The 12683-nt window shown below is 44.1% G+C and overlaps 1 protein-coding gene across 1 annotated transcript in view; it reads left to right on the forward strand.

Moving 5' to 3' along the window:
• The window catches only part of LOC139300390 (myocardin-related transcription factor A-like), a 31571-nt gene extending 19646 nt beyond the window's left edge, over window positions 1-11925 (forward strand). Inside the window, exons 5-21 of the mRNA XM_070923462.1 lie at window positions 1092-1147; window positions 1871-1946; window positions 2064-2225; window positions 4833-4999; window positions 5411-5527; window positions 5662-5730; window positions 5871-6055; window positions 6279-6465; window positions 6919-7174; window positions 7361-7494; window positions 7887-8918; window positions 9132-9329; window positions 9561-9677; window positions 10566-10715; window positions 10866-10943; window positions 11160-11208; window positions 11330-11925. Coding sequence (XP_070779563.1) covers window positions 1092-1147; window positions 1871-1946; window positions 2064-2225; window positions 4833-4999; window positions 5411-5527; window positions 5662-5730; window positions 5871-6055; window positions 6279-6465; window positions 6919-7174; window positions 7361-7494; window positions 7887-8918; window positions 9132-9329; window positions 9561-9677; window positions 10566-10715; window positions 10866-10943; window positions 11160-11208; window positions 11330-11895 — 3599 coding nt within the window. The 3' untranslated portion in view covers window positions 11896-11925. The remainder of the gene's footprint in view (window positions 1-1091; window positions 1148-1870; window positions 1947-2063; window positions 2226-4832; window positions 5000-5410; window positions 5528-5661; window positions 5731-5870; window positions 6056-6278; window positions 6466-6918; window positions 7175-7360; window positions 7495-7886; window positions 8919-9131; window positions 9330-9560; window positions 9678-10565; window positions 10716-10865; window positions 10944-11159; window positions 11209-11329) is intronic.
• The last annotated feature ends 758 nt before the right edge of the window (window positions 11926-12683 follow it).

A 12683-nucleotide genomic window follows, 5' to 3' on the forward strand; every position in this document is an offset into this window, starting at 1 on the left:
CATTCAAAGAAAGAACAAAACCAAGGCAACTAAACGCAGTTTTTACCACCGTGAGATTTCTTGTTTGATTGTATGCTGGAGCCTTGATTTATACTTTTAAAGGCACTGAGTGCTTGCAGTCCCTCACCTAAACAGTCCACTCATAAATCTGGGTTTACCCCAATAATTTATCTATGTAACGTTGCCTCTTATCTGTCTTATCTTACAGCCTCTGCCTCATTCATAGGGGCTTGTGATTGGTAAACAAATAAACCAGTGTAAAAAAAAACAAAACATTTTCCAGGTATAAAAAGTTCAGTTTACAACTCTGACAAATCTTAAATGGTGTTAATAATAATGTATGTTTTTGAAATGACTCTACTTGCGTGCCCTCAAAAGAAAACGTATATGATTCTCCACAATTCTCCATCCTGCTCAGTTTGTGATACATAGCTCCTCAATAACCTGCCTGCATAATGTGTTCTTACATGCAATATAATATTATTTAATAGTTTGAGGTTTAGATTCTTGTTTTAGAAGCAAAATCATAATTCCTGTACTGATATGCTGCATTTAACTCAGCATTTCGGTGTCATCACAACCCTTTAGGCTCTTAGGTTTCTAGCACCACTAATCCCTGGGTTTTTGCATAATAATTGGCCTACAGGAAGGCTTGCTTGAGTCATTTGCAAATGCTGAGCAGATTTTTATAAATTCCACTGCTGTAAAGAGGCTCATTGGACTGGAACCCTCAGAGTCATTACATTTCTCCGTATACCTTGAGATTTTTGGCCTTCTACAGAGCCTGTTAATGGGACCACTGCCCAGGCTTATTATGCATTTTGTTCTGTCATGGCTTATAAACATGTGAGCCTGTACTGTGAGAGCAGGCATTTACTACACTGACATGGCGCTCAAAGTGTGAGAAAGGAAAAGCTTTGGTAATGTAAGAGCAATAATCCTCACCATCAGTTAAACTATTCACACTGAACTAGAACTGAACTGAAGGAGCAAAGAGCCATTCAAAGCCATTTTGCTCTCCATTTCCCCTCAGTGATATGAATGTACACACTGCCATGTTAATGCCCCCTCTCTCTTCTTTATTCTTCAAGCACTGAAAAGTTCAGCTGCCTTCCACGAACACAGACGGAGCTTGGAGCGAGCACGGGTGAGTACGTCATCCTCCAATCAGTCACTGGAGTCAAAACTGGCCTGTTTCAAGCAGACATTCACTCTCTCTGACGTCATTACAGCAGCTCATGAATGATCATGTAACACAGAGAGGCTGGAAATGACAAATAAGAGCTGAGATAAGGCCATCTGCACAGAAAATGAATACTCTGATTGGACTGTAAGGCCCAGTGTATAAAAGTATCCACTAAATCAGTGATTCCCAACCAGGGGTACATCTGCAGTTGCTTGGGGGTATGTGGAAAGATTGTGGTGTAGATCAACTAATTAGAAATTTGCATAAAAAAGCTCAAATTAGCCTAGAGGATAAATAGTGAAATAGCTTAAGTAATAGATAAACAGTTGAAATAGTTAGCTAAAAGTAATGGATAAATAGAGGAGAGCAAAGAATGATGAATGAATTGTAATTATAAATGGTTAACGGACAGCTAAAATGAATGGATAAACAGAGCGTTAGCTAAAAGCAATGGATAAATTGAAATTGGCATTTGAATTCATCTGACAGGGCTGTGGGGGTAAATCTGACAAAAAGAAGTTGGGAGCCTTTGCACCAAATGGTATATCATGTAGCACAGGTGATGATGACTGTAAAAGACAAAAACTAGGTATGACCTTAAGAGATCTGGGCAGATGAAATGTTAGTTATGGAAAAATGATGTGGTGTAAATCCAAAAGTGAGTGAGTCTCTGGCTCTTTCCAGACTGAGGACTATCTCAAGAGGAAGATCAGGAGTCGGCCGGAGCGATCTGAACTGATCCGGATGCACATCCTGGAGGGTGAGTGCCACACGGAGCCTCCTGACTGTCTGGAGTTTAGGCAGGTCTGACAAATAACTTAAAGGATCTGGGCACACTGGCAGAACTTTCCAACGTTTGGTTTCTGCGTGCTTCCAGAGACCTCAGCGGAGCCGTCACTTCAGGCCAAGCAGCTGCAGCTGAAAAGAGCCCGCCTCGCCGATGATTTGAACGATAAGATCTCCCACCGGCCGGGGCCCATGGAGCTGATCCACAAAAACATCCTACCAGTTCACAACAGCATCAAACAGGCTATCACAGGTAAGCCAGGCCAGGTTTCAGACTTATTGTTTACACTCCCACAGGGTGTCAAAATGAGATATGGAGTCCATCCAAGACAATTCAGTGTTTCTACAATTATTTTCCACCAGATGAACTCTTTCTTGGACTGTTGCCATCTTCAGCTGGACTACAATTAACTCCTCTCACAATCACTTCTGACTAGTGGAGCCAACAAGTGTTGAATTATTTATGTTTGATTAAGCTGACAGCGGGCACCTTTACCTTGAACACCAGCAACACCAACAGTGTGGCAGGAACAAGCTACAGTGGAACGGCTGTAAGAGTACAGATGTAGTAATGGGGGCTGGTTTCAGGCTCCCATCTGTTTATGATACCTTTCTACTTGTTAACCTGCATTTTAGGAGTTCTATTCATGCTTTTCTTCAGTCTTTTCTTCCTATCCGTCTCTTGTAAGAGGCCTCTTATTAAATTAAAAAATAGGGTTAAACTAAACCGAATAAACTCTATAAACCTGCCATTAATCGATATTTTTGAACCGTTGACATTGAATCAAACAGTGCTGGAAGATGTGGAAGTACATTGAGATCTGGTGGCCAAAGAACATGACTTAAATTGAATACTAATGTTGCTCTGTATAGCCTGAGTGTGTAACTAGGCAAAAGTCTCCTAACGTGTGAGCTATAACAACTTTATAGCAGCTCTACACATTAAAGTCACCTTGTTTTGTTGTTTTTCTGCCCCCTAGTGGCCAAGAAATCCTGAATCCACTTCTAAATAAAATCTGCCCTGTATGTATGTGGAGGAGGGAGGTGTTATATAAATTCAAAAGTGTGATATATCACAACACACCCACACTTTGAGGCTCCTGACAGGACGTCCCTCCTGGCCCCCTCCTCCAGCCATCATAAACACACACACACTCACACTTGAAACAAAGGCACAAATGCACATTCACATCCAGTATGTACACAACAACCATGTCACATACAAACTCCCCCGCCTGAGTGTTCATGCTTCAAACGTCCACTGCTGTGGGTTTAGAAACGTTACACTAGGATACAGTAAATCATGTATGCCCTAGCATCCCTGCCTGACAGACAGAAAGTGAAGACATCTCTTCCTTCTCTGCTTTAAATGGCCACAGTGTCTGTTAATAAGACCCATTATCTTTTATTAGGATAATAATAATCTTAATTGAAGAATTAGGACTCTAAATTAATGAAAGTGATTTCACTCGGTTGCAATTTGGGCATCGTGACAGATATAATGACCCCAATTTCACCCTTTTACCATTACAACATCAACAATAAAAGAAACAAAGGAGCAGTACTATCTAACTTTTATTGCATCTTCAGTCCAGTGCCGGTGCTGTCAGATATTAGATGATGAGATCAGAGACAGTGGGTCCAGCTGCCTGATTGATGTGTGGAGGAAAAGAATGCTGAGATTCAATAAAGGCACAGTGTCAGTGGATTATCCATCTCTGTCGCTGCCGCGCAATAAACACAATTACATTATCGCCACTTACAGTAGGAGCAGTGGGAACACAAGAGTTACACAGAGTTGACATGCAAAGATACCAGCATACGAATCACAACGCACAGACACACACACACACAATGGGCGCAGCGCCGCGGTAGGGAAGTCATCACATTATTGGATCAGAGGGTATTAAATCAGCCCCATGTTGTCTTTTCATCATCGCCTGCTGATGGTGAATTAATGACCAGCGGTTTATTTTACATAGCTGTCTGCTCCCGCCCACAGCAGCTCCTGTAATTAAAAAACACACATCCACCAGCATAAGAAAAGTCTCGATCCTAGTCCAGGGGATCTACGCACGTACCTTTATTCCTTAAACCCCTGTGAAGACTCAAAAGTCTGCATAATAATGAAATGATTATATGATATCCCTGAGGGGAAAATCAGCAGGAGGACCACGGCTTGGATCCGTTCCTGAGCTGGAGGACGTTTCGACCTGATGTGATCCTGGCTGATGTGGGAAACATTTGTCCGTTGTTTGACTAGTTTTTGTGCCGTTGGTTTTTACGTACTTTCCCCTGATTTATATGTCCATTTTTATATTATTCAGCTACATTCATTTGCTGCCTGGAAAACATTTTGTGGAGAGAATATCATTAGTGGCACAGAAGGCCAGTATAAACAGGAGGAGCCTTCACATAAACAGTTAATGCATTCATAGCATAAATTACACAACTGATCCTCCAATTCTCAGCGTAACGTCATTCCTTAGAGAGATGCCATCGTCTGTCTATTTGGCTGCACTGAAAGTGAACTTAGATGAATGAAAACTATCACTGGGATAAAGCTTGACTGATCCTGGCCACACCATGGACAAAAGAAGCATTCATTTAAGAGCAGATATCATCTTTTATGGACATTATGTGCAGGCAAAGAGGACAAGCAGTTTGGGTTATTCTGCAGCAGCCATCACATAAATGCACTGGCTGACAGTTCTGGAGCAGACGTTGGAGAAGAAGCATTGGTGATAATTGTGGCAGACTTTAGGGATGCTCCCAGGGAGTTAGTTCATTGGCACAGTGCAGTGTTTCTATCTGCCTAGATATCAATCCTCTCCTCCTCTCCATCTTCCCACCCTCTCAGAGACACAGTTTCCTAAGGCTTCAGGTGACAACTCGTCATGTGATGAGGACAGCAGTTACAGTCTGTCTCCAGAGCAGCCGATAAGCCAGGAGTCTCCCCTGGGCCTGGTACCCCTGCCCTCTCCACTGGAGACGCTGGCTGGGAGCAGCGTCCCATCTCCTGCACAGGTAGGATCCCTGTGGAGAGAAGCTGTCACGGTGTGACTAACATGTTGTGTGTCATGGATGTAAGATCGTAAAAAGTACAAAGTGAGTTCCACTACAATAGCAAGCTATGTTTTTGATACTGATCTCTTGAATTAGATTTTTAAAGAATGGTGACCCAGATCCATACTAAGCCCTACGTTTTTCAGATGACAAATCAACTAGTCAGCTATTACATCTGTAATACAATATGTAAAGGTGACACTCTTTGTAAATGACCTCAAACCTAGTTTCTGTGCTGCCATTTCTTACTACTGACATATACACCAATACCAATATATCTGAAATATGATGAGATCGCTATCGATTTATTGATGTAGCTCTAGGTAAGGCTATGGTGTAGCCATGAAGTATGTTTTTATCTCAATCCATCAGGTCCCTCCTCCTGCTCCTCCTCTCCCACCAATCTCTGGATCCTCCCCCTCACTGAAGCTGACCAATGGGACGGCAGCACTTTTTGCCCAGAGGACAGGTGCGACCTTACAGATCAAGGTAAGTAGCATCTGTCAAGGCCAACCGAACAATAGAGGTTTGAAAGTGTTTTATGATCTGTGGATCATATGGGGTATATTGTTATAGAACCAATTACAGTATACACTTACCAGCATCCCTCCTCTTTGTTTCAGTCCCAACCTAAACCAAACTCTGACCGCTCTGCCCAGAGACACAAGAAACCTAAGGACAACAAGCCAAAGGTGGATTTTTGTTTCTGTTTTTAACATGCGGACGATTCTGTTTCAGTGAACCAGTACATCTAAACCTAACCTAAAACAGATTAGTCATAGAAGCAGCAGCATCTAAAACACTTATTTGTTATATTTGTGTTGCCCTCTAGATTAAAAAGTTAAAGTACCATCAGTACATCCCTCCTGACCAGAAGGGAGATAAAGAGCCTCCTCCCCATCTGGACTCATCTTATGCCAAAATCCTCCACCAGCAGCAGCTCTTCTTGCAGCTCCAGATCCTCAGTCAACAGCAGCAGCACTACAACTACCACGCCATCCTGCCTGCACCACCCAGGTACATTTTGTTTGTGGATGATCAAGCTGTTATTGTGTAGCAACACTTTTGTTTTGTAGCCTGGGATAGGGGAGTCTGTCTGGGAGTATGTTATCAAGCATACATAATCAAAAACAACCAGACAAACTGTCAAAGGAGGAGGTAATGTTGGCCTCAACTGGTGGGAATTTAAAGACTGTAGCGATCACTATCCTTTTCTTCCCTCTGACTTTCTCTCCAACAGACCTCAGACCGACCAGCAGCCATCTTCCTCTTGCTCTTCCAATTCCACGACCGCCTCCTCCCCACCTCGGCCTGCCGCTGCCCCTTCAACAGCCGCCTCCAACCAGGGCAGTCACAGCCGTCAGAGCTCTGCTCCTTTAGGTTGGACAAAACCAGCGTCTCTACCTCCAAACCTGGATGAAATGAAGGTTAGCCGCACGACAACTTACAAATCCAAAAGAACGCTGCGTGGTTAGTTCATGACCACATATCTTATGCCTCATGATGTGAGCAGCATTGGTTGGATGCCTTGCTGATACTATGATTATAAGATTTTCAGTCTAGAATCAGTACAATGAAGACCAACATCCCTCTCTGCTGTCTACAAGCTCAAGCTCTGAGTCGGTGGAGTAACTGGTGGATAGAAGCTGACATATGTAAAAGATTCTCTGTTAACACAATTTTGTCACCGAGAAGTGGCCTGCCCACTCAGAGCTGACAAAGGAAGAGACAGTGATGGATTACGCTGTCTTCTTTGTTTTCTCTCTTCCTCTTCCTTTGATCCTTCTCAATTTTCCTCTTGATATTTATCCTCATCTCTTCGCTTTCCCCTCGCTCTTGCCCTTCAATCCCGATTTCTCTTTCACTCCGTCTCGTGTCAGGTCGCGGAGCTGAAGTCCGAGCTGAAGCTGCGTAGCTTGCCGGTCTCCGGCACCAAAAACGACCTCATTGAGAGGCTGAGGACCTACCAGGAGCTGAATGGAGGCAGTGACACTACCTCCTCTCCAACAGCAGGGGGTACCACAGGGCCAGGGGCTGAAGGAGCAGGAAAATCCTCCACAACTACCACCAACAACAATACATCACAACAACAGCAACAGTTTCAGTTTCAGTGCCATCAGACAGCCTCTCTCACCGGTCAGTCACACACAGAAAATGTACCTGTACTTCCTCTGAGGTGTGATATATTGTGAAATCAATCACCACTCCTCACAGAATTACATATTTAAGTGTTAAAAGACAAAGACGAAGGAAACATCATGTAAAACAACATTACATTTGTGCTTCCTGACTAATGTCACATCAACCTCTGTGTGGCTGAAGCAGGTAGCAGTGCCCCCCCAGCTGCAGCCACACTCATGTCAGCCCCAACCGCCTCGCTCGCCCCCTCTGACTGCTCACCGGGCACCATGAGCCCAGAAGATACCAGCTTTAACAGCGACCCCTTGGAGGAAATGGTCTGCATTTTTTCTTTGTTATTTTTGTAACACATTGACTTAGATTACTCCATAAATGTATTGAAACTCATCTCATACACATACGAGTATGGTTATTGATTCCCTAAAACCATAACAAAAAAGCATACATAATTGTAATCGATTTTACTTTGCTAAAATCCCATGTGCACTAATGATTAATGTACATGACATACTAGTACTGTACTGTACGTGTTAACAATGTATAATTAGTACAAATTGATATATACTTAACTACATTGAGAGTCACCATTAAGTTATAATTAAGTGTTTTTAAGCATTTTTTTGTAATAATGGTGGACTATGTATAGAGTATAATAGATTATAATTTCATTCCCTATGTTTACCAGTTTTCTTTTTCTCTTTCTGTGTAGATGAGTTCACCTCTCACCCAGCTGAGCCTTCAGCCACGTTCAGCTGCTCAGCTTCCAGCGGACGTTAAAGAAGAGCCGAGGTGCTCCACCCCGGCACCCTGTCAGTTCTCTTTAGAGCCAGCCTCTCTGCAGAAACATCGCCCGGCCTCATCGGCAGCCACAGCTCCAGTGGTGACTATGGACAATAAAGACAAGATGCTGCAGGAGAAAGACAAGCAGATAGAGGAGCTGACCAGGATGCTGAGGCAGAAACAGAGGCTGGTGGAGGTGCTGAGGATGCAGCTGGAGCACGGGAAGAGAGGAGTTCCAGAGCCGCTGGTTCTCGTAAGAGTTAAACAAGAACCTCCTGATAAGCCCGATGTCCCTCTCTCGTCTGGCCATCCACCATTTCCCCCTCCGCCGTTGTCCGTTTCATGTGAGATGGATGTTGCCAAGGTAACTGTCAAACAGGAAGCCATCGAGGCAGAGGAAGCTGTGTCTAAGACAACTATGCAATTACCAGACTCTCATGGATTACCACAGTCTTCGACCCAAACTCAGGAGGCGCAGGAGCAGCTTCAGCTCCAAGTCAAGCAGATGAGCACACAGATGAAACAACAACAACAACAACATGTATGTCTGCAGCAAACCACTCTGCAGCTGGCCCAGCAACAGGCCATACAGAAACTTCTGCTACAGCAACAGCACAGCAGTCAGGCCCAGCAGCAGACAATTCAGAACCGCGGTGTGACGCTGGAGACTCAGCAGAACCTGCAGAAACTTTCTCAGCAGAGAAAGAAGAAGTCTCACAAGCAGCAGCTCAAACAGCAGCAGCAACTGTTGCACTCACAACAGTCAAAACAACACCAGCAGCAGATGCAGCTGAAGCAACAGATTCTGCTGAAGCAGCAAAAGTCGTTTGTACAACAGCACAATAAGCAGCAGCAGCCGACTAAACAACTGCAGCAGATCCAGATCCAGACCAAGATACATCTGAAGCAGCAACAGGTGCTGATACAGCAGAAACAACAGGCGCAACTGCAGTCACCACAGGTCAGGATCGGGCTCCACAATATCATTTACAGTAGTCAGATTTCCTCATTATGCCAGTGAAGTTCTGTGGTTAAGGATGCTCCTGAACAATGTGGAATATCACTGGATTTGTAGAATCACAAGAGGAGCTGAATTATTTTTGCATGCTGGTAAGAAATGTGAAATGTACACAAAGATTCTTCCTTTAAAAATTGTGGTCGTTTTTTTGTCCAGGTGTCTCAAGCGTACCTGAACCAGCAGTCAGGCTCAGCCCCTCCTTTCCCACTGGATCTCCTTAAGAGTAACTCCGCCCCGGCTCTGGTCACCGACAGCAACGGTAACCACTTCCTGATTGCACTGACCAGTCACATCACTGAGAACCAAAGAACTGATGCACCTGAGGGCAAAGCAACCAATCACATCACGGTGCAGGTACATGACTCGCTGTCGACAGACCACTTCCAAATCCAGATTTTTTGCTTCTGCATGATCGCAGTTTAACCAATTAAAGGTACAACATGTCAGCATTATGGATCAGAAGTGATTCATAAAAAAGGCAATTTTCCATATTTTCCAATGCACTCTTTTTATTGCTATATTCAGCACAACAATACTTATACTAACTACACTGTTTAAATTTTTACATTTTTCATTTTCCACTAGCGACTACAGTCCACTCCAGCCAAGCTCCCTGGCCACAGCCCTGTTCAGCTGCCTGAAGCTGATAATCAAACCAAACAGAGCACCCAAGTGGGATTTCTGCAACAACGGACGACAAAGGTGAGGTTTAAATCAAGACACTGATGATTTGAATTTGTAGCCAGGTTCAAAGTAGCTGGAGTATTGTGTTTGGGTGGTAGCATAAAATTGACAGCTATGTTCGCCTTTTCTAGGTCTAGGACGACCTTTTAGCATTTCTGAATGGGGGCATTTCTGCCGCCACAAATAGTCACTGAACAGATGTTAATCCTTAAATCAAGGGAGGGAGAAACATTTTAATTGTTCATACACATTTCATGGATCCCCATCGTACTACACACACACTTCATTCTCAGCTGACTCTTCTGTTAATGCTCCATAAAGACAGAGCAAAACATGAGAACTGCTCCAGTGAGTCCGCTGGAAATTAATGATGTATGCTGTTTGAGACAGTGACAGCAGTCCCTGATAAGAGTGCGACACAAGCCCGATGCTGATTATTATTGCTTTGCTAATTACTCTAATGACATCCTCCATTATTATGATTTATTGTTGTTAACGGAGGAGGAACAAAGACTCCGTCACATCTGGGCTAACTGAGATGTGCGGCGTCTCTCGGTGAGTGCAGGTGTGCTGGAGCACGGCCTGCCTCGACAATGCACAAGATGAAGTGGAACACTGTGTGCTGATGGCACATATTGCTGTCATCAGCAGTCTTTCCTGATCTGTTTAACCCTCCAGTGACTCCTATAACAGGGGTGACAGTAGGCTAAGTTTAGTGAAGAAGGCTTTTAAGTGGGAGTTTGAAATCCTTGCATGAGTAGCAGCAGCTTGGTTATCATATTTGATGACTGAATGTGTTTGTAACCATAAATGTGTTGTAGGGCCAAAATGAATAAGGTCAAAGGTAGGGAAAGTACAATTTAGATTACGAGTACTTATCCTTCCACTCTTTTTAATGATTTGAAGCCACAGAATGGGGGACTTCAGGTGTCTGTAGACCAGCCTCAGCAGGAAGTTGCTCCGTGTCTGTCAGCACCTCCCAGTCTGCAGCTTTTCCTCAAGGACCAGGAGACCGCTCCCTCAGGGAAAAGCACCTCATCACCTTCCTCTCAAATTGTAAGCAATCTCCAAGTGATAATCTTTCAAGGTGACTGGTATCAGCCAGTCACATTGTAAAGGATGTCCTGGTATCTGACTTTGGAAAGTGAATGGAAACTTTTCATGTTGTTGTTCTGTTTCTGTCACTTCATTGTCCTCTTCCTCTAGGAGGTGAGCCCCAGTCTGGATGTCTTCTTTAGTCCTCCAGCTTCCATCAAGATGGCCGCCTCATCACCTGATAACAAAGTAAGACGCACTGCATGTCTGATCGTGTCTTTGTGCAAAATGAATGTAATGTTCATAATCCAAAATGTGTGATTTTTACTAACCTATATGAAGCTAAGTTGTGTTGCTCTGCAGTCTGGTTCGGTGTGTTGTTTTGTTCATGTCACACAGTTATGTGAACTTTACATAGAGTTTTGAAGAATAAACAAGTTGTTCCCTCTGTGCGTCTGTTTTCAGGATACAGAGCACGAAGATGATTTTATTGACACCATCCTGCAGACAGGAGGTAAGATGCAATAACGTGGTCTGTTCTGTTTGTTGTGTAATAAAAGTTACTCAGCAGTTTGATGAGTAATTGTATTGTGAGCGATGTTTCATTTTTAAACTTCTGTCATTTTTCCCTTCAGAAATGTCGACCACCTTCAAACCACCACCAGACCCTTCACTGGACTGTCCAAACCCCTCTGCCTCTTCCCCTCCTCCACTCCCTCTTCAGCTGTTGCTATCCCCCCGCATCCCACCCAGCTGCGACACCCCACCCAGCTGCGACACCCCACAGTCGGCCCCCTCAGTGCAGTGTGAGCTTCAGACTGAGCTGGCCGACACCACGGAAGAGAAGCGACACCTCGAGAGTGGACGCCTGGAGGACTTTCTGGAAAGCACCACCGGCAAGCCTCTCCTGGGGGTGGAGCCCGGCGGCCTATTAACTCTGATTGATGACCTTCACAGTCAAATGCTGTGCGCTCCCAGCATCCTGGACTATCCCCTGTCCCCTATGGACACCTTCGACATGGCAGCGGAGGGGGAGCAAGGGCTGGACAGTATGGATTGGTTGGACCTCACCATGGGAGGAGACAGGGGAGAGGAAACCCCCACGCTGGCCCCACTGGGCCCCAAAACACCCCCGAGTGTCTTTTCCGCAGACTTCCTGGACAGTTATGACCTGCAGATACACTGGGACTCCTGCCTATAGCCTGTAGCAGGCGGAAAACAAACATCCAATTACGCAGTTGCACACATACACAAACATGTAATTGATTGCTGAGGCTTCAGTATCTGATTAGAGCACTCTTTCTGTATCTTCTCACACACTGGTATATTGGATCTTCAAGCACTTTGACCTTTATTTATTTCATTTACACACTGTAACATTGATCTTTGTGCAGACACACTTATTAGGCAGGTCCCATATCTGTTCTTGCTCTCTTCTTTAGCAACAGTTTTGTCAACATATTAGAGGGATTTGGTGGATTTGGACCTTTTTATAGTTGATGAGACACCTTTAACTGAGCCATGAGCCTGTTGCTTTCATATAAATTAATCTTTTCTTTGTCACAGACGCCATGTTACAGAAGTATATCAGTTTATTTGACCTTTGTCTAATTAGAGTGCAAATCCTTAGTTGCCTTTCGAGGTAAAGATTATCAATAACTCACCACTACAGGGAAAGGTACAGCTCATCAATAACCAAAGTTAGGGTGAAAGACAATGATTTTCTAGCTAAATAACAGTTTGTAGGGTGGAGTAGAGATGTTGTTTGCAGACAAGATGAAATACGTTGTACTTTGAGTCGACACGTTACTGAATCTCATGTGTTTCTCGTATACATTTATGAAACATTGCGACAGAGTGGATGCATCTCCACGTTTTAGACATAATGTTCTTGTGCAGGTTACAGCACTGAGAGTGTTACTGCAGTTTGAATCCTGTTTAGTATTGATGGAACTGACTTTACAAACATACAGCAGGCCACTGCGTTTC

This window comes from Enoplosus armatus, chromosome 17 (assembly GCF_043641665.1).
Source record: "Enoplosus armatus isolate fEnoArm2 chromosome 17, fEnoArm2.hap1, whole genome shotgun sequence".
Classification (NCBI taxonomy): Eukaryota; Metazoa; Chordata; class Actinopteri; order Centrarchiformes; family Enoplosidae; genus Enoplosus; species Enoplosus armatus.